Source organism: Cladophialophora bantiana (assembly GCF_000835475.1).
Source record: "Cladophialophora bantiana CBS 173.52 unplaced genomic scaffold supercont1.19, whole genome shotgun sequence".
Taxonomy (NCBI): Eukaryota; Fungi; Ascomycota; class Eurotiomycetes; order Chaetothyriales; family Herpotrichiellaceae; genus Cladophialophora; species Cladophialophora bantiana.
Window position 1 is genome coordinate 68,502 of NW_015971593.1, and position 26,224 is coordinate 94,725.

The 26,224-nt window shown below is 51.1% G+C and overlaps 7 protein-coding genes across 7 annotated transcripts; 1 reads left to right on the top strand and 6 right to left on the bottom strand.

Moving 5' to 3' along the window:
- Positions 1–3,766: 3,766 nt before the first annotated feature.
- Z519_10594 (uncharacterized protein) lies at positions 3,767–5,659 on the bottom strand (the record flags this gene model as incomplete). Its single annotated transcript, XM_016768310.1, has 4 exons — positions 3,767–3,970; positions 4,131–5,226; positions 5,292–5,417; positions 5,490–5,659. 4 exons carry the CDS (start codon positions 5,657–5,659, stop codon positions 3,767–3,769), a joined length of 1,596 nt encoding a protein of 531 aa, XP_016615217.1.
- Positions 5,660–7,481: 1,822 nt separating this feature from the next.
- Z519_10595 (uncharacterized protein) lies at positions 7,482–9,361 on the bottom strand (the record flags this gene model as incomplete). The annotated part of the gene is made up of 3 exons (XM_016768311.1): positions 7,482–7,863; positions 7,919–8,021; positions 8,074–9,361. 3 exons carry the CDS (start codon positions 9,359–9,361, stop codon positions 7,482–7,484), a joined length of 1,773 nt encoding a protein of 590 aa, XP_016615218.1.
- A 1,111-nt stretch (positions 9,362–10,472) lies between these two features.
- Positions 10,473–12,147, bottom strand: Z519_10596 (uncharacterized protein; the record flags this gene model as incomplete). The annotated part of the gene is made up of 4 exons (XM_016768312.1): positions 10,473–10,795; positions 10,863–11,030; positions 11,083–11,198; positions 11,249–12,147. The coding sequence occupies 4 exons, from the start codon at positions 12,145–12,147 to the stop codon at positions 10,473–10,475; spliced, it is 1,506 nt and encodes a 501-aa protein (XP_016615219.1).
- Positions 12,148–13,668: 1,521 nt separating this feature from the next.
- Z519_10597 (uncharacterized protein) lies at positions 13,669–14,930 on the bottom strand (the record flags this gene model as incomplete). Its single annotated transcript, XM_016768313.1, has 3 exons — positions 13,669–13,820; positions 13,899–14,609; positions 14,744–14,930. The coding sequence occupies 3 exons, from the start codon at positions 14,928–14,930 to the stop codon at positions 13,669–13,671; spliced, it is 1,050 nt and encodes a 349-aa protein (XP_016615220.1).
- Positions 14,931–16,092: 1,162 nt separating this feature from the next.
- On the bottom strand, positions 16,093–18,634 carry Z519_10598 (uncharacterized protein; the record flags this gene model as incomplete). Its single annotated transcript, XM_016768314.1, has 9 exons — positions 16,093–16,447; positions 16,498–16,505; positions 16,565–16,747; positions 16,797–17,964; positions 18,012–18,115; positions 18,165–18,213; positions 18,270–18,412; positions 18,459–18,518; positions 18,572–18,634. 9 exons carry the CDS (start codon positions 18,632–18,634, stop codon positions 16,093–16,095), a joined length of 2,133 nt encoding a protein of 710 aa, XP_016615221.1.
- A 2,760-nt stretch (positions 18,635–21,394) lies between these two features.
- Z519_10599 (uncharacterized protein) lies at positions 21,395–22,877 on the bottom strand (the record flags this gene model as incomplete). The annotated part of the gene is made up of 2 exons (XM_016768315.1): positions 21,395–21,476; positions 21,544–22,877. 2 exons carry the CDS (start codon positions 22,875–22,877, stop codon positions 21,395–21,397), a joined length of 1,416 nt encoding a protein of 471 aa, XP_016615222.1.
- A 975-nt stretch (positions 22,878–23,852) lies between these two features.
- On the top strand, positions 23,853–25,722 carry Z519_10600 (uncharacterized protein; the record flags this gene model as incomplete). Its single annotated transcript, XM_016768316.1, has 6 exons — positions 23,853–24,090; positions 24,172–24,360; positions 24,437–24,549; positions 24,616–24,738; positions 24,803–25,319; positions 25,382–25,722. The coding sequence occupies 6 exons, from the start codon at positions 23,853–23,855 to the stop codon at positions 25,720–25,722; spliced, it is 1,521 nt and encodes a 506-aa protein (XP_016615223.1).
- Between the last annotated feature and the right edge of the window lie 502 nt (positions 25,723–26,224).

Consider the following 26,224-nt stretch of genomic DNA (forward strand, 5'->3'; position numbering starts at 1 on the left):
AGCCGCTTTTTAGAGGGGGGGCAACTATCACGAACCCACCGTTGTCCCCAAGTACTCTACGCCCTCCATCCGAATCGGGTGGACGATATAGAAAGAAAAGAAAAGGATAAGGCAAAGAACGGTTGAGGCACAAGGCTATCGGTTAACGCTGCCTTACCCTTTTCACGTAACAGAAAGAGGGGAAGCTATAAGAGTCTCCTCTCACCTAAATCGGCTGAGAGAGAACTCTTCCTTTTTCTCAAGCGTTAAGTCGTTGTTAATAGGGCTACGTGAATAGAATAAGGCATTTAGCTACTCCAATTCCTTTGTATCTACTGCGTTGCGTAGGTCCCTAATAATTAAGGTTAAGCCCCTTTTAAATTTAATAACAGAATATAATATCATTACGTAATAATTAATATTTAAAAGTACTTCGTACGTATATAGATAGTACTTAGTAGTTATTTTTATGAATTCATCGCGTCGTCTCCACCCATCATAGGAACTCGTAATAATTATAACCGTTTTAATGAGTTAGTTAGCTTCACTACTAGTCGCATCACGAGACTCACGGTTAAAAGGACCTTGATCGTAATTCTTCCTAGGTTTATATTTATCATAAGAGAATAAGTAGATTTTAAGACTAAGTAGATTAAAGCGATATCGAAATCATTAAATTAACTAATAGAGAGAAAGACTTTAACACCGAAATCGAATAGCGATTATTAACGAGAGGTAGGGACGTTTTAGCGTTGACCACTTAGTAGAAGAATTAAGAGTATAGAGGAATACTACTTAGAGCTATAAGACTTATTTAACTATTAAGAGTATAAATAGTTCATATCTCACAGCACCTAGTTAGGGCGTTAAGCTACGACGGTAATTCTATATCGAATTTCCATAGCTTAGCCTCGAACTTCCCCGGTGTCTCTCTTACCTTTCACGTCTCCTTCGTTACGCGGCGAGACCGTTTACGAATAGTATTATATCGTTAGAGAATAGTGAGTATAGTATATACTCCCTAGATGTTAGCGCCAGAATTAGATTAAGTAATAAAAGGATCGAAAGTTACTAGACAGTAGACTTAGCTGAAAGAATGAGATGTTACTACGGAGCAACTATAGCCGAGGCCTAAAGAGGACCCCTAAGCCTAAACTAGCTTCTACGAATGGGCATCAGGCAGCGCTCCTTGTGGCTCGCCTAGTGCTCGGGCGCGCTCCCCCGTACTCTACCGTGGCTCCCACGACGCTCTCCCGTGCTCGGTCGGGCCTCCTCCATACTCCGTCACGTACCCGATTAAAGCGGCCTCGCTCTCTTTCCTAAACGAAAATAGTAAGGGACGAAGTACGGTTCGGGGTATATATAATGTATATATATATATAGTAATGTTATACCTTAGTCGAGATTATATTTAGTAGTCTCCTTAAATCTAGAAGACCTATACTAGATCTAGCGCTAAGTAATGATACCTTAGATTTAGTATTATAGTAAGACTTTCACTTACTATCGTTATACTTATTATAAGATACGACTTCCTTAACTATAATCGAATATAGTAAGATTAACGTTCTTAATTAACTAAAATCTTAATTAATAATATACTTTTTCACTTCGCTTCTCTCTTATATATATATTCTTATACTCTCTTAGAGTAGATTATAGTATCGATAGTATACTTATCTCTAAACGATCTCTATTTTTAGATAACTATATAATAACTAAGCTTTTTCTTAGTGTATTAGTATACGATAACTTTATAAATAGTACGCTATAGAAAAATATTAAACTATTCTTAATTTATTTAGGAGAATTTTTCTTAAAATAAAACTTAAAAAAAAGAGATATTAGTAAAGCGATTACTAAGTAATTAAATATTTAGTCTTATCTAGAAGTATATAATTATAAGCCCGGACGTATTTCTTAATATATATAACTACGGTTATCTATAGTAATATTTAGAAGTATAATTAGTATAATTAAGGAATAGTCTATATTACTCATTAGAATAAACACTAAAAGCTAACTAATTATATATCTTAACTGGGGCTATACGACGAGAATCGCATCTATAAGTACTAGCTAACTCGACGACTCAGACCCGGCAGTTCGCTTTAGGCTTAGAGCCCCAAGGTGACGAATCATGCGACTCATCAAACCATCGCCCACGCCACCGAAGAGTGCTCATTCATGGCAATCTTCACTCTCGGTCTCCCAGATGTTCCGCCGCTGATGCTCCAGCTCCATCTTTAGCTCCGCCTCCACGTTGCTCCATCCATACTTGACTTCTTTAGTCGATCGTCTCCTTTGTGCACACCAAAATTCGGCCCAAAAGCCGAATGAAAAGCCGAATTCCCCCAGCACAAAGAGGAAAGCAACGTTTCTCCTTCAGCTCTCGTCTCCCTCATTCTCGTCCTTTACACAATCATTCTGCCTATTGAACGAACAAGGCTCGAGCTCCTCTTCGTGTGCCTCAGCGTCAGCCAATCAGCACCTTCGTCCGGCTAAATTCGAACAATGTCTCCCGCCTGGTCATCTCCCATAGGGCGATAGTGCTTCCTCTTTTCTCTCTCCGTTCTCTAATTGTTCAGCCAGCAAGACTAGGAACTAAAAAAAAGAGGACCGTAGCCAAGAAAAAGGGGCCCCGGAGAGAGACCGTATTTGTCACAATCTCTATCGATCGTAGCTAGACCCTTCACCACCACCACCATCGCATCACTTCGTCAACTCGTAGGTAGAAGAGTGATGGAGGCACTGTTACCGATTCCCGCCTGCGTACCGCATGCGAATGTTGCAACGACCAACTACGATCTGAGGTGGCTGGGTCTTGGTTCCCATGTGGCAAAGATGGATGGTGGATGCTGTGGGCACGGGACGGACCTTTGGCTCCTGACACTCACGTCGCTTTCCATGCGTTCTGCCGATCGTGTTGGTACTTTTGCATTATTCATCCATATGCTTCTCCCGATCGCATTGCCGGTTTGCACAGTCCGTCCCTTTTCCGATCGCGCCGGCTACTCCCGCAAAGAAGTGCATCGCGAAGCAGATCGACTCATCCGCAGGCGAAGCGTGTTACGGAGAAAGAGCCGCGGCCCGGGTGGACATACGTGCATACATGCAAGCATGCACATTTCACATCTCATGTCTCTATCTTGTCCTATCTATATCTGCCCTACCCATTCCATGTGATAGAACATGGTATATCTGTATCACCCCAGTGCAAAAAACCACACCCGACCCCCCTGTATCCCATACCTCATGCCCCATCCTCATGACCCTATTCAGCCTGATATCTGATATGCCCCAGGTGACCTCCTGCCCACGCGAGCGCGGGTGTCTGTGCGTGTCCATGTGCGTGCGTGCGTGTAAGTGTGGATGTGTGTTTATTCACTCGCCGGTAACGGCAACGTCGAATAGAACGGCATGGATTGTGAGATTGAGACCCGAAATACAGAGGCACTCGTGTCCTGTTGATTTTTTGAAACGGAGAAAGACGAGGGTAGGACGGATTCGAGAACGCAGAATATTTGAAAATGAGAAATAGTTTTTTCTTCTTTTGGGGGGGAAATCTATATTCATTATTTTCGACACGCACACTCACTCGTTCACTTGACTTGACTCGACTTATCCTGACTAAACCGCCTGTCCCGCTTCATGTACAGCTCGAATTCCAGTTCTCGGAGACCGTCTACACTAGATTGACATATCCCGGGTGGCACGCGGCCATGACATGAGATTACGCCCCTCACTTACATAGCGCAGCATAGACACGAGCGCGCATGAGGGGAGGCTAGACAACGCTACGATGCTCGACCACCGCAGCGTCAATCTTCTCCGTGCCCGAGGCCAGGACGGCCTTGGGCTCGATGTGGATGTCGACGATGCCGACCTCTGCGTCCTCGCCGTCGAAGATCTTGGCGATCTCCTCGAGCGTGGGGCCCTTGGTCTCGACGTACAGGAAATAGACGAAGACGAGTTCGAGCGCGATCCAGCACTGTAGAAGTGGGCGAGTTAGTCGACGGGACAGGACATGACGTGACGTGACTGTGTGCGTATATATTTGTGTGCCAAACCAAACACAAAGAGAGAGAGGGAGCGAGGGAGAGAGAAATACACAAGACGACTTGGATGGGGACGGAGTGGAATGCACTCACAGTGTAGATAGTGTACAGCTTCCAGTTCGGCTTCAGGTGGTCAAAGCCCAACGGATTGACGTATTGGTTAATGACGAGAGCGACCTGGACCCAGAAGTTCATGACCATGAGGCCCTTTGCACGGATCTTGAACGGCAGGATCTCGACCGTGTACGCGACCAGCAAACCCGACCAGGCGAGAGCGTACGAGAAGTTGAAGATCCAGATGAAGGCCACGACGGCCTGGCCGGCGCCCTTATTGTGGTGGTCCTGGTAGATGCTCGAGCAGATGGTCCAGACGGTGAAGCAGACGAGCATGCCCGCCGTCGCGGCCAGGAAGAGCGGTCTTCTCCCCACCTTGTCGCAGAGCATGGCGCACGTGCACGACACGATCAGCGCCATGATGGCCAGCCCGCCGTTCAGCCCGAGCTGCGTGTCCGAGTTGGTGATGCCGATCGAGTTGTAGATGTCGGTCGCGTAGTACGATACTAGGCCGTTGCCGGACCACTGCGAAAAGAGCCCCAAGGAGGCGATCAGCAGCAGCCGATACCGGTTCCCGCGCGACTTGAGGAAGTCGAGGTAGCTGGATGATTTCTTGGCGATGAATTCCAGGCGCAGCGTCTCTTTGATCTCGGCGTACTCGAACTGCACCGTCGGGTGGAGGTCGTTGCCGTTGGCGTGGTATTTGGCGAGGATCGCGAGGGCCTCGTCGGCGCGGTCCCGCGAGATCAGCCACCGCGGCGACTCGGGGATCCACCAGATGAAGATGATTTGGATAATGGACGGGGCGCCCTGCACGATGGTGGGAATTCTCCACGACCACTCGCTGGGGATATGCTTGGTGCCGAACGACAGCCAGGTGTTGATGATGGAGCCCAAGTTCCACAGGCAGTTATAGATGGCCGTGATACGACCTCTGTGTTGAGGATGGCAGAGCTCGGTCAGCAACAAAGGCGAAGACAGTTGGGCCATGCTGTTTCCGAAACCCATGAGGAACCGACCACCCTTGAACATGGCCAGATTCTGAGAGGCGCCCTGAATAGCCGCTGCAATGATCATGAGAACGCAACCGGCGACGATGGCTGCTTTGCGACCAAAGTGATCGGCCACGAAAGGTCTGCATCCTTGTCAGCGGAATAGATCTCCCAAGCATTTCCCCCGCACTCATTGATTCTGACTTACACAACCGGCAAGCTAGCGATAGAACCAATACTATACAGTGCGGTTAACAGACCCAGATTTGACCCTTGAGGGTCGTCGAAGTAAGTCTTCCATTGATCCAGAATACGGATGTTGTTTAACATAGATCTATAAGAACGTCAGCCGCCGTGCGTCCACAACGGTAAATGTCAACCGTTCCATCAACTTCGCGGCACCTACCCATCGTAGCCGGTCGTCGCGGATGCAACGCAGATGATGGCGGCATAGAAATATAGCTTTCTCAGGCCAGGATCTTGTAGCCAACTGACTCTTTCAAGTTCTGGTGCTTCGGCCTGGGCAATCTGGACCTCGTCGGCGTGCGACACGCTCTTTTTGATTTTAGGAACCATGACGACGGGTAGCTAGAATGAGTGATGAGGCAGGGGAGGTGTTGCGCTCGGGGTTGAGAGAGTGACACTCCAACCCAGCGGACACGACTATATATGTACTCCTTACTGGGTCGAGCAAGTCGATCTCCGGAAGCCTCCCAAGAGAGTCATGGAGCCATCTGCCGACTTGGCCAGGGTTCCGGCTGAATTGCGAAAAGTGATATGTCAATTTTGAGCCCAAGGGGCAACAGCCTGGTCGGTTATTATGACACGCCAGGGTGGATCGATACGAGGTGCCACTGACCAAAGTCGGTGCTGAATCACAGTGTGCGCCCCCGAAGCTCCTTTGGACCGCTTGGAAAATGTAACCAAAAGTCTGCTCGTGTCCAGTTGTAATCATGAAGATGCTGGGTGGCGGGCTGGCGCATGTTCGATTCGTTCGCTTGAGGTTTAGCGCTCCTTCTCGAAGCTAGAATGCCTCTCCGTGGTATAGCTTGCAGAGCTTGACTCCTTCAACATGACAAACACCTTCCACACCCTGGTGAGCCAGACAGGGGTCGCGGCGCGGGTGGCTTCGCTGTACTTTCTTGGCTACCAAGTTAATTTGATTTGTTTTGTCCGATGTTGATAATCCGGAGCCTTGTGGCGAGTGTGGGTACCGAGAGCAGTCCGCGGCTTGCACATTAAAGGCAAATGCTTCAGCCTTGGCCCTCCACGTGAGACTTGCAATACGGAGGATGAGTAGAGCGTGGTGGCGTTCATGACGTTCTGGAGGGTAGAAGTGCGTGCCTTTCACGAGGCCATGCATGCTGAGACCAATCGAGGGACTGGGCTTGCATTGAAGGCGGATCCTTTGGGAGGCCGACTGCTCACGAGTGTCAAGTGCCACCGCCATACTCCTCTCTTTACCCCAGATTTGCGTGGCAATTCCCACAATGGGGAGAGATGCCTTTGGTGGCTAAACGGGCCTGATCCATCAATCAGAGCCGGGGGCTGTTCTGTGCCCGGGGGCAGAGTACTAGCTTCTGGGCAATCCGGCTAAATTCCATCAGGCTAATCGTCGGGCAGCCCCCATGGGGTATTTTCGAAATCCCCCGTCTGTCTCCATGGCGGACAGACAGCTCGACTAGCTCCGCCTCCGGCCCATCCCGCGCCCTCTTCCCTTGATTTGAGACTGCAGAAAGACTCTCGCAGGAGCCGTGGCATGTGGTTGATGCCTGAGCTTGGGCAGGATGCATGTCGGACTGGGAAGCACGGGGCTAAATTCCTTGGGATGTATGTTGGTGACTCTGCTGGTGTTCGTCATCTATAGGGGACCATCCAGCTCTGAATGAGGAGGTACAAAGCAACGATTTGGTGCCAATCGATGGTGGTCATACTAGTGGTATGTAGTTCGAGATCTTAGCCACGCTTCCAGGGTCCAGCATCGTACAGGATTAGATTCTGACACAAAGCGACGAAAGCTCTTCCAGAATTGAACCGAAAATGTGCCACAGCAGAGGCAAAGCCCAATGGCAATCTTGATGAGTGATAGACCTCTAAGGTTGCGACAAGATTAGCCAGCCGAGACAAGGCGAGTGGGAGAAGGGTTGTAGTCTGACACCGCAAAACACAAAACACGAACCACGCTGCAGCTGATAACCAGGCCAAACATAAACGGTTAGAAGGAAGTGCAGTTGCAAGCTCTTGTAGCTCCTTGACTCCTTCGATGTGTACAAATAGTAGCCCGGCCACAAAACCGAGCATGTGCTATCAAATGCTTGGAGACGAACGAGGCATGTACATTTCTCACACAAACGTGAACTATTTAACTCACTTTTATATTTTGGCAAAAGATTAGGTATTACACAACCTCCTTGGTGGGCACATCCATCTGGATCTTCTTGAGGGCGCCCTCATCCGCTGAGCTTGCGGCCTCGGATCGCCCTTCCTCGTCCATATCCCTCGGCCCCTCCTCAGCCGGGATATCTTCGATTTCCTCGGGCAACGTCAAGTTGAGGATCATAGAAACCATGGCGGTGATGGCAAAGCCCGTCTCGCAGATCAGGACAATGGCATCGAAGAAACCCCGGAGCGCATGATTGTCTCCGTTATAGGTAAACACATAGCTGAACCACGTGGGGACCAAGGTGGCTCCGTATCCGAGTGCCAGCGATGCAGTGAGGATGAACCGCGTGCGGCGGTTGAAAGGGACCCGGTTCACAATTGCCATCCCAGATACGGCTCTATCATTCCAGTGTCAGCATAGATCAACGTTTCCCATGAAAGGGGCCTGCTTACACTGCGCAGAAGAGGAAGGTCGTCATGCCTCCAAGAACTGGCGATGGAATGGCCACAAGTGCGGCGGAGAATTTGGCGAACACACCCGCCACAATAAGGAAGACTGCACACAACGTTAGATACTTATCGCGATTCTACTAGGGAGGTTCACCCACAGCAGCAGAAGTAACCCGCCTTGCGGTTTGCGCAGCGGGTCAAGGCAATAACACCGTTGTTCTGGGCGAAGGTCGACATGGGGGTGATGGTCATCAAGGCCGCCAGGCATCCATTGAGACCATCGGCCAAAACTCCTCCCTGGATGCGAGACTCGAATTCTCGGCCTTCGACTTCGAGTCGAGAGACGTCGCAAGTAGCGGTAATATCGCCAATAGCTTCGCAAGCGCAGATAATGAAGACAACCATGATTGGCAAGACAATGGGTCCATAGAGCGAGAGCTTGAATGTCTTGACCCAGATGAAGGAGCCGACAGGAGCGGCGTTGATTCCTGAATCATCAAAGTATCCAGCGGCTGCGGCCACAATGCAACCAGTCAACAGGCCGATGATAACGCTGGTGGATTTCATGATGGGAGAGCCGAAGCGTTCACAGATCAAGATGGTCACAAATACCAGGAAGCCCAGTCCGATGAATTCGGCGCTTCCCCAGGGGAGAGCATGTGGAGCACCTACTTGAGGACAGACGGTGAAGGGCCCGCTGTCTGGACGTGCGGAGCAAGAGCCGGCTCCGCCAGCCCAATTTTGAAAGCCCGACTCGATCAGAGAGACGCCGATGAGAATAACAGTTGGACCCGTGACAATGGGTGGGAAGATCCTCCGCAGGGCCTTCGGTGGCAAGAAAGAAACCGCGATTTCCACCAAAGCACAGAGCGCACATGTTCCGATGAGAGCACCATAGGCGTCGGGGCAGGGCAAACGATTTCCATCTGCGTCCAATTGACACTTGCCGTTCGCATACATCTGCGCGAAAGCGCCGGTGGCGACGGGGATAATCGCGAAGGATGTTCCCACGACCGAAATCAAGCCAGTGCCAACATAATACGGCGTCCTCCAGATATGGAACCGCGTAATCTGAATCGAGGACAGTATGCCGCACACGATCAAAGAGGTGCTGACAAGATATTGCTGATAGTCGGCGGGCAAATTGACACCTCCTTGACCGGCGAGGATAATGGGCGGCGTCATGATACCGGCCAACATGGCCAGAGCATGCTGAAAGCCCAGCAAGAGCGCCAGAACAATGGGCATGGGGTCATGGAGGCCGAAGAAAGGGGATGCGCGACGAGGCTTCTTGAGAAAGGGGAGGTTGGGCCGAAAAAGGAATGCATAGTCATAGTCGCCAACCAGACCATGTTTGGTGAAGAAGGTCTTGCGGATACTGTTCACACGATCGGCGAGGGTTTTCTTGGGGCTCATGTCTGGCCCAATGCGGTCTGCTTCGCCCATTGCGAACAATGATATTGGTGGTGTTCTCGACGGAGGTGTGATTAGGTGCCGAGGATGGGGTGAGTGCTGTGCTGGCTGGGGGAGGAGATGTGGTCGCGTGCTCAGTCAAGTTGAGGTCCGTCGTGGGTGCACAGTCCCCAGCCTTCGAATGGTCGCCAGCTCTCTTTATACTGATGTTGTCGAGCTGGAGCGCAGATTCTGACTCGTCGGGCCATGGCCAGCTCCGACGAAGACCTGGAACTCAATTTCTTTGTTGATATGGCGTCGGGCCAGATGTCCGTCTGTAGAGCCAAGAGCCATATCACCAGGCCAAAAAGTCTGCAATGCGGGTCCCAGATTTGACGGGCAGCGGCGACGAGCAATCACAGCCGACGAGGGCTGGAGCGCCTAGGAGGTATCGGCAGGCATTAGCGAAGAGATGCCTAACTTGTGAATAGCCCTGGGGGCACCATGAAGACTCCTCCGAACACCGGGCAAACCGGGTCGCTGCACTGTCGGGACACGCCTGTGAGGGGCAGCCTTATCGACGCTCTCTGATTTGCCCGGAGCCCACCGAGCCCCGCTCGGCCCGATACGAGGCTGGGCATTGGATGGACCAGATGGACTTGACCAATACTGGCGACTAATTCTTTATTCCCTCTGCTTCTTAGTACTGGGTATTTCCGCCTCGCCCCTTTCTCGCTTGCTAAAGGCCCATCCTGGCCATCCCAGCATCAAGAAAAGCAATCATCTCGCTTGCAGTTTCAATGTCAGATCTTCATTGGCGCCCTCCCACTGGCCCATCTGATGAAATCACAAAATAGCCGTAGTCATCAGTTCTGGTGGAAGAGCATCTGACCACCAACGAGGCGTATTGTCCCGCTGCAGGTAGGCTCGTGATGTACTGGTATCTGCAGCCTCCTCTGATTGAGCTATAACCAGCTGGGATTTTCTGGTCCGCGACGGTGGCCGTGATCGGGTCAATTCAAAGTTGTGTGTATGAATTAAAAGGTGACCTCTAAGTCAGACATGCACGGCGCCCATTCCTGTCTAATTTCCACTGATCCCGTCATTTCGTTCCTGTCACTGTCTGCCTGGGCAATTTGCTCCGCTTGCCCTCTATAGCATATACTCAAAACGTCCTCGCCAACGAACTCCACTTTCTCAACGTCGGCCCAAAGAAGAACAGGACATATACCAGCACCACCAAGCCAATAGAGATGAATGCCAGCGTCGAGAACGCCCATCTGATATTCATGTTTGCAAACATCGCAACACCGGCATGTGCGCAACCTGCGGCGATGAGGAAACTCGGGATGAGGAAAGCTGCAATGGCGCTGGCCGCCACATTCGGATACGAATCCGTGATATAGTTAAGCATTGCCAACCAAAGGAGTGGGTCGCAGAAGCCAAGCACGGCGCCCGCCACGACCGGAGACCAATATGATACCGAGCCTAGATCCCCGAGTATGTTAGCGCTAAAACCCGCCACGGCAGAGTTGGACACCTTGATGATGCTCACCATCGCACGTCCAAGCAAACCAGAATAGACTAATGGGGAACAGCCAAACAGCCACCAGAGATGTGAGAAAACGGGCTTCGGGCCTGTGGCGGCCGTGCTTTATCCGATCCCGCCGGAAGAGGTAGGTCTGGACAGGCACAAAGATGAATGTCACCGTGACACCTATATCTTCTCGTTAGAAATAACACGCAACGTCTCCGACACATTTACACACCGACACAGAAATTAAGGTAGGTCAATGATGCCCCAATATAACTGAGACCGTTGTTGAAGACGAACACATCAAAGACACCGTCGAGGTAGAGGAATAGCAAACCATAAGCGAACCCGTTGTATCTGAGCCGTCTAGTCAGTTGATTTAATCTCCAGAAAGTGGAATCACTCACAGGCCAAGCGAAATAACGATGGGTTCGGTGCACATGATTCTCAGAGCCATCGTCGCGACGAACTTCACCTCTCGCATGACGGACAGCTTGCTTGATCCCATTGCAATCTCCAGGGCATTCTGATCGACGCTGCCCCGTCTCTTGACCGCCTTGGCAATGACAATGCGGGGCAGAGTCTCAGGCATGAAACACAGGAAAAAGGCGAACGCGCCGCCGATGATGATATTGATATAAAATATCCAGCGCCACCCCAGGCTTTCATCTTCTGCTATCCATTCTCCTATCGGGGAGCCCAAACTAGGCCCGAAATTCGCCGAGAGGACAAAAAGAGCCATGGGCTGCGCCGCGCCGTCGGAATCGCCAAAGAGATCGGCAATCGTTCCCGCAACATTGCACAAGGCAACCGAGCCCGCGCACCCGATGAGGAAGCAGAAGATTACCAACATTGGAAAGTTGTCGGCCAGAGCGGTGCCGATATTGAGAATCGCATAGAGCAGGATCGAGCCCACGTATACCCATTTCCTGCCTCCAATGTCGGAAAGAGGGCCAAGGAACGCAGGTCCCACGGCGGTCCCGACGATGAACATGCTTTGGCCGAGCGTGGCGACCTGCGTGGAGCTGGTCCACTTCTCCATGATCAAGAATTCAACCGAGACGTACGTCGTCGATGTCAGGGTGACAAAGACCTGGAGAAGGCAGTACACGAAGACGATATACCACTTTTTCCATAGCGGCCATCGGATCGGATGCGCATCCGAGTTGGTTTCGATCTTTGAGAGAAGAGCAAGGGGATCCTCCTGGTCGATGGTCGCCTCAAGGTCGGTGTTTTGTGGTACACTTTCCTTCTTTTCGAGCATGTCGGGTGCAGGCTCCGACGGGAACGTTGTGGCACCCGTCATGGTGAAGAGGGGGTTCGCAAGGCTCGAATGATAAGTTCAAGAGAGCCAGGAACGCACTGTCGTTGGAGGACAATTTTAGGGCCCCAGAAGCAGGCCCAAATCGACGTCGCGACAGTGACGGCGAGATGGATTGACTGAGCGAAAAACAACGCTCTGGGAGGATATCGATCAAAATATGAAAAAAAAGCACCTGTGGATCTGTGGAGCCGACGGCGGCGATGCCATCAGGATCGAGCTTGAAGCTTGCGAGTGCTTATCGCAAGGCTTGAACGGCAGCGAGTGACGTGTTTGGGTGCGTTTTGGCAGGGGTCGCCTTAGCAAGCCCCGATGAGCGAGCAGGTGCCTTTGCATGGTTGTAAGCCATTGTTATCGATGGGGATGGAGACGAAGCCAGACCCGAGGAACGAGGATGGACCAGTAATGGAAGGGGAAGTCGGGCATGTAGCACTGATAGCGGCTCGCGACGGAACAAAGTGCGAGGTCCGGCTGCAACCTCGAAAAACTTTTGCCCTGCGATTTGCAGTGATGACGTGAAACTCAAGCTTGTGAGCTGCACCCAATCGGAAGGAAGCAGAGGGGCCACTAGGCTGGATGGGCGTGTTTTAGTCCATAACAAGTTAGTCGCTAGTACAGGCGAGCAGCCCGATCTGAAGGCAAGTTCCTGGCCGCTGGTTGCCATTCCTTATAAGGTGCCTGTTGGTGCTGGTCACACAACTAGAGGAAATGGTGCTCATCTAAGAAAGAGCTGAGGTCTGCATCCCAGTAAGCAGTATAGATAGACATCAGGTACTTGATTCGCAGATAGCATCCTTCAGGGTGTACTCTGTATCAAAATCACATCCTGACACCCCCGGTCAATGCCTACCTCTGGACCTCGTAATATGAATAACCCTGTGCTGCCAGAAGGAGGAGCCGCGGCAAGATCAATCTTGGAAATTGTCATGGTGGGTTTCGAGACTGTTTGCCGGGGCCCACGGGAATATGCGTCGAATATTCGTCTCGGCTTCGAGGCCCGAATGCGTTTCGGACGCCTTCTGGAATCGGATATCATTCAGCCCTGTAATTAGCAACCTGCAGTGCAAAACACCACAAGGTACACTAATGCACAAATCTAGGTATGGGGCTAACGGCTGAGTGGCCAATGTGCCGGGGATCCGCGGAGGGCTTTGGGACACAGAACCACTGAGATCAACTAATGCTTTGGTGAGGGACCCTGTGCCGGCCTGGCGATAAGAACATGGGGAACGCCCCAAAGTCATTGCCATGTTCTGGGGGGTTTCCCGAGTCAGGCTTTCCGTGGAAGCGAGAACCAGCTGTCGCGCAGTTCTTACAAGGTGGGTGCAAGTCCATGCGGCCGACACAGCGTTTGTCTACCAAGGTTTGTCTGGGAACTCGCAGGGTCGCAGCTCAGGCGGCCTGCGAACTCGGCGGTATCTTTGTCCTCAAGCCATCTATCTGTGGCTTTGCCCTTATTCGGGGGCACGTCGATTTCAAGCGAACAGGACCCTCTTCAGAGTTCTTCTAATATGAACCGAGGGCCTCAGACCTCGACTGACTATTCGGATCCAGGTAGGGAGCCTCGCCGATACCGACAGCGCGATGGCCCAACCGCTCGCCCAACCCATCATAATCGAACGTGGCACAATGAAAGACGCATCGATTATCCCATATCGCTGTTCCCATGGGGAAACGAATTAGCATCCCTGAACCCCTCACCGCAATATTTCAGAGCTAATTCAGTGAGGACTTACCGATGTCATTCTCATTTCTCCACTTAAACCTCACCTGCAAATCGTGGTTATTCACGATCATGCCATGCAATTTGCTAGACAGTTCATCGCTCTCCTCCGCATTCAGCTCGTTGAAAGCTTTGGGAAACGTCCCGATCGCAAACACTGTCTTCCACCCGGTAACCGGATTTGTTCTCACCACGGGATGCACAGCACTCAAATGCTTGCCCACATTCAACGGCGACCCCCTGGGTTGATCGTACAACGTCGCCCTCCCTTGCTGTTCGGCTCTGATGAAGCCATCCCCGATGAATGTCGCCGTCAAGCCCTCGAGGAATTGCTGCCACGGTCGGCTCATGCGATCGTATATCTCATACCCACTCGCCCAGACGGTGTCTCCTCCCGTCTTGGGCAGCTGGGTCAGTCTCAGGCTCGTGTAATCCGCGGGCGCCGGCTCGAATTGGATGTCGCTGTGCCACTGTGCGGCGTCATACTTGCGTTTATTCTTGATTTCGCCGTTGGCGTCGAAGAGCTTTTTGCGCGACACAGACGAGATGTTGCTAATCTCCAGATCGTGCCCGAACTCGCTGGACCCATTGAGGATCGGGTGAATGTGCAGTGTTGATGAGGACGGCTTGCCCGTCAATTCACCAAGGCGCTGAATGAGCTTCTTCTGCAGATCGTCCGTCAAATTGTCCTGTTTGCGGAAGAAAACGACACCGCGCTCGCTAACTATCCCATTCGAAGATCAGGCAACGATTTAGTCTGTAAGTCCCTCCATGGATCGCGAGGCTATGGGCAGGTACGATTGGGCAGGACTGGGATTGAGTGGAATGGGATGGGACTGGAGGACGGAGTAGACATACTCGTGATAGCAAGATCCCTCAATAGCGTATCCGCGTCGGCGGACTTCATCAAGTCGTCTACGATGTTTACATTCGCAAACTCCCGACCAATGACAGGCGTGACATCTTCGGATTCGAATTTTTCGTTGAGCGATCCGCTCTGTTTGAGCGGCTTTCGGGGGTACTGGCCATCACCGGTGCTGGACATCGCTGAACGACCATTTGAATAAGTCTCGCCAATCGAGCCCATCACTCCCCAACACCGTGTGTCTGATTCAATCTGAGATCTCTATCGAGAACAAAGTAGACCTGTATTTCGATACTGAACTCGCGTATAAAAATTGCTGTTGTCAGTAACAAAGTCAGCGATATCAACGTATTGAAAGAAAGAGAAAAAGTTAAGGATAACCACATAATGAGGAGGAACGATCATCCCCGATTCAGTCTGATCACGCAATTCAGGTTGGAGATGACCGAATCTGGTCGTTTTATCTTAAATTTCTCCTCACTTCTGAGTTCCTACCGAGTATTCGGCGAATCAAACTTGTGATCAGCGTCTCCATGGAATCGAGTCCACGTGGTAATGGTAAAAGAGTTACCTTGTGGCGCGTATTCGGAGACCCAGGATGAAAGATAAACGGCGTGGTCGGACAAGAAAGTATTGGTAACACGCCAAAAGTTATTTTGCGATTGCATTGAAGGTGACTTTCGTTTATAATTACACTTATTTCTCCACTGGGCTCGTTGGGTATCGCGTGACTTTATATCGGATCGTGGGGGAGGCTAGCTGATCACTTTCTTTTCGTCCGTGATGTATTAAGTCATGCTTGGAGATATGCCGAATCTCCGGTGACTCCGTTGCTGCTCGAGGACAGCCAAGGCTTGTGGGGGAAGAGGCCAAGGCGGCCCTGTCATGCTGCTGGCCAGGTCAGTTTTCGAAGGGTTCCCATCAGGGCGGGCAATGATACCGGTAATCATCTTGCATTTCAGTCCACATTTACTTCGAGAGGCGCGGCACCCAATATGTCCAGCTTGGCTTCCTATGAATCAAATAGCCTTTTGCCCCGGATGGTACGCTAGATTCCGATGAATCCGGCAAATGGCCATGAGATGGCTGGTGTTAAAGCCATGATCGGCTTCTTCTTATGCTTTTGATTTGGTCCCATACTGCTGGCAAAGCCCGTTGCTGAACGGCATTCCCTCACCTTGTCATACCACTCACTATCATACAGTTTCCAGTACTCCGTTTCAGGAAAGTATGTATGAAAATAACGGATTTTGCGGCCGCGTAAGTTAGATGTATTTCTCGATTTCGATTTTGCTGTACAAATGTTCCACCCTCGATCGATGCCGATCTTCAAAGACCAATGTTAATCATAGGCTGAGACTTTCGGCCTTCTATATGGCTGGAGTTGAAAGTTGAAGGACAATGGCCAGTTGCTTGAATTCTCGGAGGCACAACGGATAAGCTGTTCGCCGAGATCGTACGGTAATAAAAAGTCCTGGATCATGAACCCAAATGACATGTCGCCTGCATGGAGAGCTCGGTACATCATCCTCGTGTGCGTAAAATCGTCCAGGAACCACCTGGTGTATTTCGGCTCCACTGCTTCCGTCCCTTGACTTGGATACGTAAAGACATTTTCCCAATTAGTGTACCTGTTTTGAATCATTTCGACGCCGTTAAGCATGACCAACACGACCACCATCAAACAAGGAACATGACTGGAAAGGCAAAAGTAGTTAGTGAGGGCTTTTGGCTTCTTTGACTCAACGCAACTCGCTAACATCAAGTAACAATGTATCCAAGGCGAATCATCTATGACTTTTCAAAGCTTTCACTTCCGCAACGAGTTCTGTTACCGTCTTGGTCAGGCTGCTCAGCTGCCGTGACTGCTGGGCAATCAAAGCCTTCATGTTCTTCATCTCCCGCTCCATGGAATCTGACGTCGGAGTCGCCTCAGCCAGGTTCGAAGCTTCTCCCTCTTCGACAGTCTGTTCATCTGACATTTCCGTTTCGGTCATCTGCTTCATATTAGTTTAGAGTATACATGCGGAATTCTTGGTAGCGGACCTTGTGCTTAGGAGGAGCAGGTTCAGGCGCTTCGACATCTTCCCATACTTTACTCGCAGCAGGAGTAGGCGATTGTTCCTTTTTCTCTTCAGCCAGGACCGGTTTAGCAGCAGATGTCCGTTCCATGGGCTTCTGGACTTCCTCGAAATCCGACTCGTCATCCTCGGCTTCTGCAGGCTCGGTATCTTTGAATTTATCGGCGGCACCCATCATCGTAGCGCCTTGTTCCTTCATGGATGAAGGTGGAGATCGAATTGTGGCTGGTGTTGGTTCTGGAATCGACTGGCGAACTTCTTTCTTCGGTTCGACAGCCTTGATGGGTTCAGGAGCCTTCTTGGCCGGCTTCACTTCATCCGAAGCGACCTCTTTGAGGCCAGTACCCTCATACAAACTCTCCATGGAGATCTTTGGTGGCAAACCCTCAGCACCGTCAAGCCATTCTTTGCTGTTCATTGCTGCTTTCAGTCCAACAGTCGGGGGATAGATATCCTCCTGAAAGGTCTCTGCTCTCCGGGGTACAATGAAAGAAATAGGCTCGATGTAGTTGTCATTTACCGTCTTGTATGCTCGAGCAACCTCGTTCTCATGCAGGTTAACTCCCCTCTTGGGAATGAAGGCCACCCCACGTTGAGGATCGGATGATTTGTACTCGGACAGATATTCGAATTTGTCGTGCTCATACTCGTAATAACGGATGTTGCCGTCACCCCTGCCAGCGAGGAATAAACACTGAGTGCCTTCATCCCAAAAGGGCATGCATACGCCAGAGATCGAGTCAAGCATTTGGAACCCGTCAATGGGTTCTTGGGCGTTTCGAACGTCCCAAAGTGCAAGTTGACGGTCACTCATTCTGGAAAAGCCAGTCGTAGCAATTCGGTCGTGTTCCCCCATCCACACGGCACGGCTGTTCTTTGCACCCGCGTGGCCTGGGCCCTCATGAATGGCTGTTTCTTGTCTTGTGTCCCATATCCTCAATTTCTTGTCTCGGGAAGTCGTGACTAGGAGGGAACCATTCGCGCTCCACGATAAAGACTGAATCACCTCGCCAACCTTCAGCGAGAGCTTGGAAGAGCCGGACTCAATATCCCATATCTTGACCGTAAAATCTCCAGCTGCCGACGCCAGAATATTTTCAGCGGCGGGATTGAAGAGCACGTGCCCTACTTTCCTGAAAGGTGTAAGTCATTGCTCCAAATATGATGCCTGATTGCATACTTGGGGTGGCCACTGAGCTTGCCAACAGGGGCAATATCCTGTATCTCGTCTGCGGGAAGGTCGAGATGTAGGGTGAACTCGTCGGGGACTCTCCACAAGAATACCTGTGCAGGTCAGCATTTAATTTCCGCCAAAATGGGCACCTCTCGCCACCTTGCCGTCATCAGAGCCCGAAGCGATCAACGAGTCATTGAACGGATTCCTTCACTTGTCAGTCCCACGCCCTTTCTTTGTTTTTTCCTTGACCGTCAAACCCACCAATCGGTGTCGAGAACCACGGCGGTATGTCCTCGGAAGAGTGGTATGCGTTCGGGCAGGCGGCCTTTCTCTTTCGTGGGGATGACGGCAAACGCACCACCACCGCTGCTATCCCAGTTAAGGGCAAGATATTCTGGGTTGGCCTGGCACTGTCAGCGTTTGGGATTGCAGCTTGCAGACGGTGCGGACCTTGATCAAGTTCGTGTCCCATGCATTCTTCGATACCCTCACGTTGTCATAACATTGTTCCTTTTCAGCTCTTAGCCTGGTGTCCTCCCAGTTGAAAGCAGGTGAAGCCACACCTTGCGAGTCGGACGGCCGAACACGTGCCGATATTTGGAAGAGCGTACGAAACGGCCTGCCATAGTTTTGACAGGGGAGTTGACTGAGGATGAATGAAACTTGAAGAGAAACAGGAAAGACTGAGCCTGCAGTCTCGATGGGCTCTCAGATTTGCCAGGCTGGAACAAATCTGAAGCACTTGGAGGTATTGGTGCTGACCGCAACCGTAACCGCAGCCATGATGGTGCCGGTCCCTCCATTGGCGTTCGGAGAAATTATCACGCTAACCTTTTTTGGGACTACGGTGAACTACGGCGAACCATTTACAGAATCTGCCGCTGCATGCGAAGATGCTTCGGAGGAGTATTGTTGAGGAATAGCAAAGATGCTGGAACACTCTGTAATGAAAATGCTCCTATCAGTGTATCCCATCAGCCTCTTCAGCCATGCAGAAACTTCGTGCAGTGGGGTTCCCTGGATCTTCTCCTATGCGAAGCAACTATTAATTTGATATTCATGTTTGTCAAGTTTCGCCTTTCTGCTTCTATCTGCTCTCCAGAGGCCACTACACCTACTTCGTATCTAGGTCTTGGGTCATGTATTTGCTGGTAGCTTCTTGCACTGGCGACGGGTTTCCTGTACATCGTGTGAAATAGGTTACACGAGTTCATGCATACTATGTAGATTTGAGAGACACGGACAATTGTATTGATGATTTTAAACCCAGTTCGCGACTCATCTCTGAAGTCTTTGGGCTAACTGTTCACCTTGGCCATCACTTATAGCAGCATTCAATCAAATCCCTGACAGTTTTTTCAGCTACCTCTCGCTTTGGGATTCCTAGTGCGACATATGTTCTCGGCCACTTTCCATGTCAATACGTCAACCTGGCCAAATCGTGAGGACTGTCCCAACAACTTGGTCGCAGGCTGGTGCAGTCGCCCAATTCTCAATTCACACCAAAGAGTGATTGGGCTCGAGAAGCAAATGCTGCAGGAGGTTGACATATGGACCTCAGCTTCGATGGAAGGTTGGTTTGTCTTGTAGCAGCAAAAAGGGAATACTCCACACTCCGTTATAGCAAGGGAGAAAATTACCCAGAACACTCCCACTTGACCAATGGCTCAGAAAGAGTGAGTAATTTCGGTGGCCGCCAAGATATATAGACTGTCCTTTGCCGTGTGGCGCTAGGCAGCTTCTGGTAAGTCTCACCACTCCAAGACTCTTTAGCAGCGCCTGTGATTAGTGAGTTAGCTTAAAAAAGCGGAGACTTCACTCGGCAGACGCCACTCAATCACAGCCTCGGCCAACAACACGAACTCCAAGGGCACGTCTGCTGTAGGAGTGGATGTTCAAATCAGCCAGGTTTGAAGGTGGGGGCAAGGCTGGAAGAGAGGAAGCCGAAGATCATGGTAGGTATTGTAGGATGGCAACCTCCTTGGCGGTAAGATATGCTGTACCGAGTATCTAGGTGTGGGGAAACGGCGTTTGGCCGACAAGGTTTGACTGGCACTCTAGGAAAGCAGGGCGTAATTGTCGAGCAATATCTAGCCTCTGTGCAGGAGAAGGGAAAGAAGTCTAACGTTTCGCCATCCTTTCCGGATTAGGCATCTGGGTGATTCTTGCGGGGGCTGGAAGTGATAAGGGCACTGGGGACTTCGTTTTCAACTACACACCGAACGAATCTCTCTGATCAACGCCACTTGAGGGTCCTTCCATGTCTCAGAAAGCCCTCTTATAAACGCTCCAGAGCCACGAAACAGCAATCCGGTTGAACGCATCCAGTGGTCATGTCTCATTGTGGCTACTTCTCGCGGGCACGGTCCAAGGGGGATAAGTTGGGCTACTATCGGGCATCAGTCGCGTGCGGTAAGTACAGGGGGTTGAGAACCCCATTAGAAACATGTGGACACTCACTCATGTGGTAGGTCATTGCCGAAAACGCAAGGCCAGGTGCATGCCTGCCATTGGAGACCCTCTACGCAGGTGTGCCAACTGCGTACGCCTGGGTTACCCGTGCGTCGTAGTTAAAGTGGAGGTCATGGAAGCTCTTGATATATTGGGAGAAGACGGGACCCCCGAAAACATTCTACGTGTGCAGAGGCTAATCGGTACGTACGACCATCGTTTGTTACAACAGCAGTTTCTGGTTCTGATTACTGCACTCGCAGGCCACGTCAAAACTAGGGGACCCTCAGAACCATGTCAGCGGACAGACGGATCTAGCACTTCACGGACAGCCAATTCGCAACCAACGGCTCCAGCTGACCCTCCTGCTCATTCAACCTGGCCACGTCAGGTGCCTTTGGCGCCAGAGCAGCTACAAGTATTTTCTTCTGTCCAAAACTGTACAACACCATATTCAGGAATTTCACCACACCTTTGTCCGATATTCAACGACTCCTGGCCACATGTGCCAGCAATATACTCATCACAAGCCTCTCACCCGGTGGCAGATGTGCCTGTTGGCGACATCTTCTACAATTTGGGGACGTCGGCACCGGTGAATCTGGAGCAACAAGACAACATTTCTCTTTCTCCAGATGCACTTTCAGCGAACCTTTCAAATTGGCAATATTTGCCTACGACTGTGGAAAATTATCCATCATTCCATACGACGCAGGCGACTTCGGGGGCGATCAATCCACAACAATGTTCCGGATCAAGATGAAAGAGGAAACGCCTGACAGGAACACGCTGCAAAGTTTCCGTTTTAAAGTGATAGTTTGGACAGACAAGTTCGTTGCTTTTCTCTGAGCCATTCAGTGTTCACGGGTGCACCATGCCCCATTTCTTTCGTCAAACAACTTCCCGGTTTCATTGGAACTATCAGCATCTAATGTTCAAACCGGTCGAAGTGCAGCCTTCTTCAACTGATCGTCATACCGCAGCACACTTTCAAGCAACACCTGTGCCCCAAGAGCACTGGATAGAAAATTGTCAATTAGAATGCCTTGTAAGTGATAAGGGTTGGGGTTCAGAGGACACATACCATTGCTCCGGAGAAGAATATTCGTCAGGATGATGAGAAATGCCTCCTTTGGACGGCACAAACACCATGCTCGTTGGACAACGGTCGCTTGTGTGTACACTGTCGTGGCCAGCACCTGCCATCATCTCTTTCACATTGTCCTCTCCAGCTGCGTTCCGCGCTGCCTCGCGCACACAGCTGATGCAATCCTCATGGAACTGCACAGCGGGACTGTTCCAAATGTCTTCGATCTCAACTGTGCATTTGTTTGCCTGGGCAATTCGGCCGAATTCTGCACTCGTCTCGGCAATCATACGTTCCCGCACCTCGGTGGAATGGTGGCTCAAGTCGACGCTGAAAACAACTTTATGCGGCACGGTTGCTGGCGATTGAGGCCATGAGTTGATGACTCCGACGGTTGAGAGGCCATCTGCAGCAAGGGCAATCTCCTCCACCCGCGATATCATGCGGGCAGCGGATGTGAGAGCACAAGCCCGTCGGGCCATTGGACATGTGCCTGAATGCTGGTTCTTCCCGTGGACCGTGACGATAAGCCAGCCCATACTCTGCACGCCAGTTACCACGCCAACCATTTTACCCTCATCTTCAAGAACGGGACCCTGTTCGATGTGCAGCTCGAAATGCGCGCTCAGAGGATTCGCCTGGTATGATGCGGGTACGCTTCCCAAAAAGCCGATCCGCTCCAACTCGCTCTTCAATGTCGCCTTCTTGGTCTTGTCCTCCGCGGCGGGAAGCGCGTGAGCGTAATCCAGAGCGTACCGGCCAGACCAGACGCCAGATGAAACCATGCCGGTGTTGAACCGAGCACCTTCCTCATTTGTCCAGTCTATAACCGCAAGCGGCGCATATGTCTGGTGTCCGTTTTCCTCGAGGACCCGCAGGATCTCAATGCCGGCCTGGACGCCCAGAATCCCATCGTAGCGGCCACCGGCCGGCTGGGTGTCAAGGTGGCTCCCAATTCCGATGGGGGGAACAGAAGTGGAGATGCCCGCCCGCGTAGCAAACAAGCTGCCCATCTCGTCGACTTTCACGGTGCATCCTAACGACTGCGTCGTAGAGATGAACCATTCGCGCACGGCTTTGTCCGTATCAGTCAGTGCGAGGCGACGGATGCCTCCATCCGGAGTAGCACCCCATTGTGCAGTTTCGTGGATAGTGTTCCAGAGTCGATCTTTGTTCACGGTGTACGAGGGAATAGTGGCCTGTGTGGTAGTGCTCAGTGTGCGGGTGTACGTTTGGCCGAAAGGAGCAAGTCTCGAAAATGATGAATACGAGGTGGACTCGACTCTGGATGAAAACAAGCCAAGCGCTCTCGTCGTTCGAGTGACAAGCATTGTGTGATGGTACCGTGAACGGCTGACTTGAAAGACTTCGCGGGATGCAACAAGAAATGAAAGGAGGCTGTGTGATGTCGACGTCCTCGGGGCGTGGCAGGATGATTTAAGATCCATATTATATGTATACCAGCCTGTTCTCCCCTTCAACTCCGTTGGTGTGGATAACTCCACTGTGAAGGCCGGTCAGACGCATATTGACCCTAAGTGAAGCCGCGGTAAATGCGACATGGACCATGCATTTTACACTCTATTACACGTTGGGTTTCTGTAAGGGAAAAAGGTATGCACGCCCTTGGACACACGGGGCATGGGAAATGGAATGCCACGTGGAAGCGACTCGAACAGCAGCAAAGAGGCACGCCACTATACTCGAATGGTAAGTTCAAGAGCTGAAGCTGCCCCGAAAGTTGGAACATTCGACTAGATGTTATTGAATATTGCCCATGGCGGGACTGTATCTCGATCGGGTTCGTCATTATTGATGCTTGATCGATGCAGCAACGGCGGGACTGTATCATCCGACTCCACCTGCTAGAGACGGGACTGTATCTTCTCCACCTGCATTAGCGTCGGGACTGTATCTCTACTGATCTGTCCAGTCACAGAGCACGGAAAGTGGCCTGCCAGCAGCAGGCTAGCCCTTTGCAATGGAGACCATAGAGACCATTCTGGGTTCATACCACCTATTTGCCGCCATCGACAGTGATTCTTGACTAGAAGTGGGGTGACGAAGACAGCAACGAACCAAACGGTCACTCGATCATGCCAGCCCTACCTGTGATCCATATGGTTATATAAACTTGGCTTTCGCGAAGAGTGATTCATTGTAAGAAGCACACACTCCAGCGAAATCCATGATTGGGTCGAGAAATCGAATATTGTCCTCGTCTCTATCATTGACTGACACTCGGCTCCTAGCAGATTTGCAGCCGTTTAAGGGAGAACGGAAAGAGGAGGAACTTGACAGCCGCAATGGCAACCGAAGTCGAGAAAATCGGCCGCGTTAACCCGCCCGTCGAGACACCTGTGCTCGAGACCAAGGAGAAGCTCGCCCTTGACCAGGTCGACGGTGCTCTTGCCTTCCTCCGCAATGAAGCCGATGCATCCATCGCCGAGTTGGATGAGAAGAGTCTTCTCCGTCGCATTGACTGGCTCGTCATGCCTATGCTATTTGGCGTCTACATTCTCCAGTACATAGACAAGAGTCTAAGTATGTTGGCTTTTTGGATTGTGCATGCTATTGTATTACTTGCTGGAAACGAGGCTGTCACTAACCTATAGTGCTCTATAGTCAACTATGCAAACGTGATGGGACTGAGCAAGGATACGCACATGAGTGCGGCGGACTTTTCCTACCTGGCCACTTTCTTCTATGTGACTTTTGCCGTCTTCCAGCCAGTGCACGCCTACCTGATGCAGAAGTTCCCGACCGCAAAGTACCTCGCTGTGAATGTTGTCTTGTGGGGCGTCTCTCTAGCAGGTATGCTAAAGACAAGATTCATGATTGATTGAGAGAGACATGTCTTGTGGGCTGACAACTTTTTCTCTCATGGTAGTCCACAGCGCATGCCATAACTTCTCCGGCCTCATCGTTGTTCGGTTGCTTCTGGGTGTCTTCGAATCGGCCAGCGCTCCGTGCTTGATTCTGATTACCGGCATGTGGTACAAAGTACGTGATCAGTATCCTTAGGATGAGGGACCCCTATACCTGACCACCAACATTGACTTCGTTTAGCGTGCGGAGCAGCCTCTAAGAGTGGCCATCTGGTATCTTGGTGTTGGCGGTGGAACCATCGTGGGGGCCCTTGCTTCCTTCGGCTTTCAATACTATCATGCAACCACGTTCAAATCGTGGCAGGTCAGTAGTCTATCCACACCTCGTCACGCCGAAGATCCTGTGCAACTAACTGTTCCCCCAAAAGATCATGTTCCTGGTCTTTGGAATCATCACTGTCGCCTGGGGAATTGTCGTCTTCCTCGTCCTGCCCGACTCTCCCATGACTTCGCCCTTCACGCACGAGGAGAAAGTCTTCGCCATTGAACGACTGCGCGAGAACATGACCGGGATCGAGAACAAGACCTTCAAAAGGCCGCAATTTCTGGAAACTATTTTTGATCCGCGGACGTGGCTCATCGCAGTCATCATCATTGCTGGGAATGTCCCCACAGGCGCATGTGGAACATACTCTTCGACTCTTATCAAAGGTTTCGGGTATACGTCCAAGCAATCAGCCTTGCTCAATATCCCTAGCGGTGCAATATCAATGATCGCGGTCCTCTCCGCGTCATGGTATGCGGGCAAATTCAACAACCGCGGATACGGGATTGTGGCTCTCCTCCTCCCAGGCGTGCTGGGGGGAGGCCTAATGGCTTTCCTGCCGAAGGGCGACAAGGCAGGGAAACTGGCAGGCATCTACCTTACCCAGGTTTTTGGGCCAAGTAAGAATAATCCCCCTGTTTCCCGGGTGCGAAGTGCACGCACTCACAATTCAATACTACAGATCTCTCGATGATGTACTCTTGGGCTGCGGCCAACTATGCAGGACACACCAAGAAAATCAGCATCAACGCCATCATTCTTTTTGCTTATGGTGCGTCTAACATCATCGGACCCTTGACCTTTACTGGTTACACGGCCCCGGAGTACATTCCAGCCAAAGTTGCCATCATGGCTTGTCTGTCCTTGGCCATCGTTGCCGCGTTGACTTTGAGGTTCTGGTACGCCTGGGAGAACATGCGTCGGGATCGCCTTGCGGCTGCCGAGGGATACGTGCACGTTCCGGACACAGAGTTCATGGACTTGACGGACAAGCAAAACCTCGAGTTCAGATATGCACTGTAGAGTCAGCCTCATGAATGGGCGATCCTACGTAGCCTCGCCACCAGCCACAGAATGGAACCAAGAATGTATTTGCGAGTCGTGTGGTGATTTACCTAGGAAAAGAAGGCATTTCGGTCAAGAAAGAACCGACAAAGTCAGCTTTGGTACATAAGCGCAGAGATCTGAGAAGATAGAGAAGTTATTTCCGGCCCACAGGTTCAGGGTCTCGTGCGACATCGTCTACAAGTAATTCCATTGAGATCATACTCGTCAAAAACATGCGTGGGTGGCGAGAACGTCAATTGAGAGGATTCTGACTGGCTATTATAAAGACTCGGGGATTCCAAATCAAGCGCCGAAAGCCCGCCAATATCATACCTATCTAAGCGACAGTTAGAGCGGCAAAGGCTGGGTGATTGAGGCATATAATTCCTAGCTGCGGGATCCTCAAGCCACCACTAGTCGGTTTGCGTCACATTGCAGCGCGGCATCGGGCCGTTTCCGCCCTCAACAAGCGGCAAGC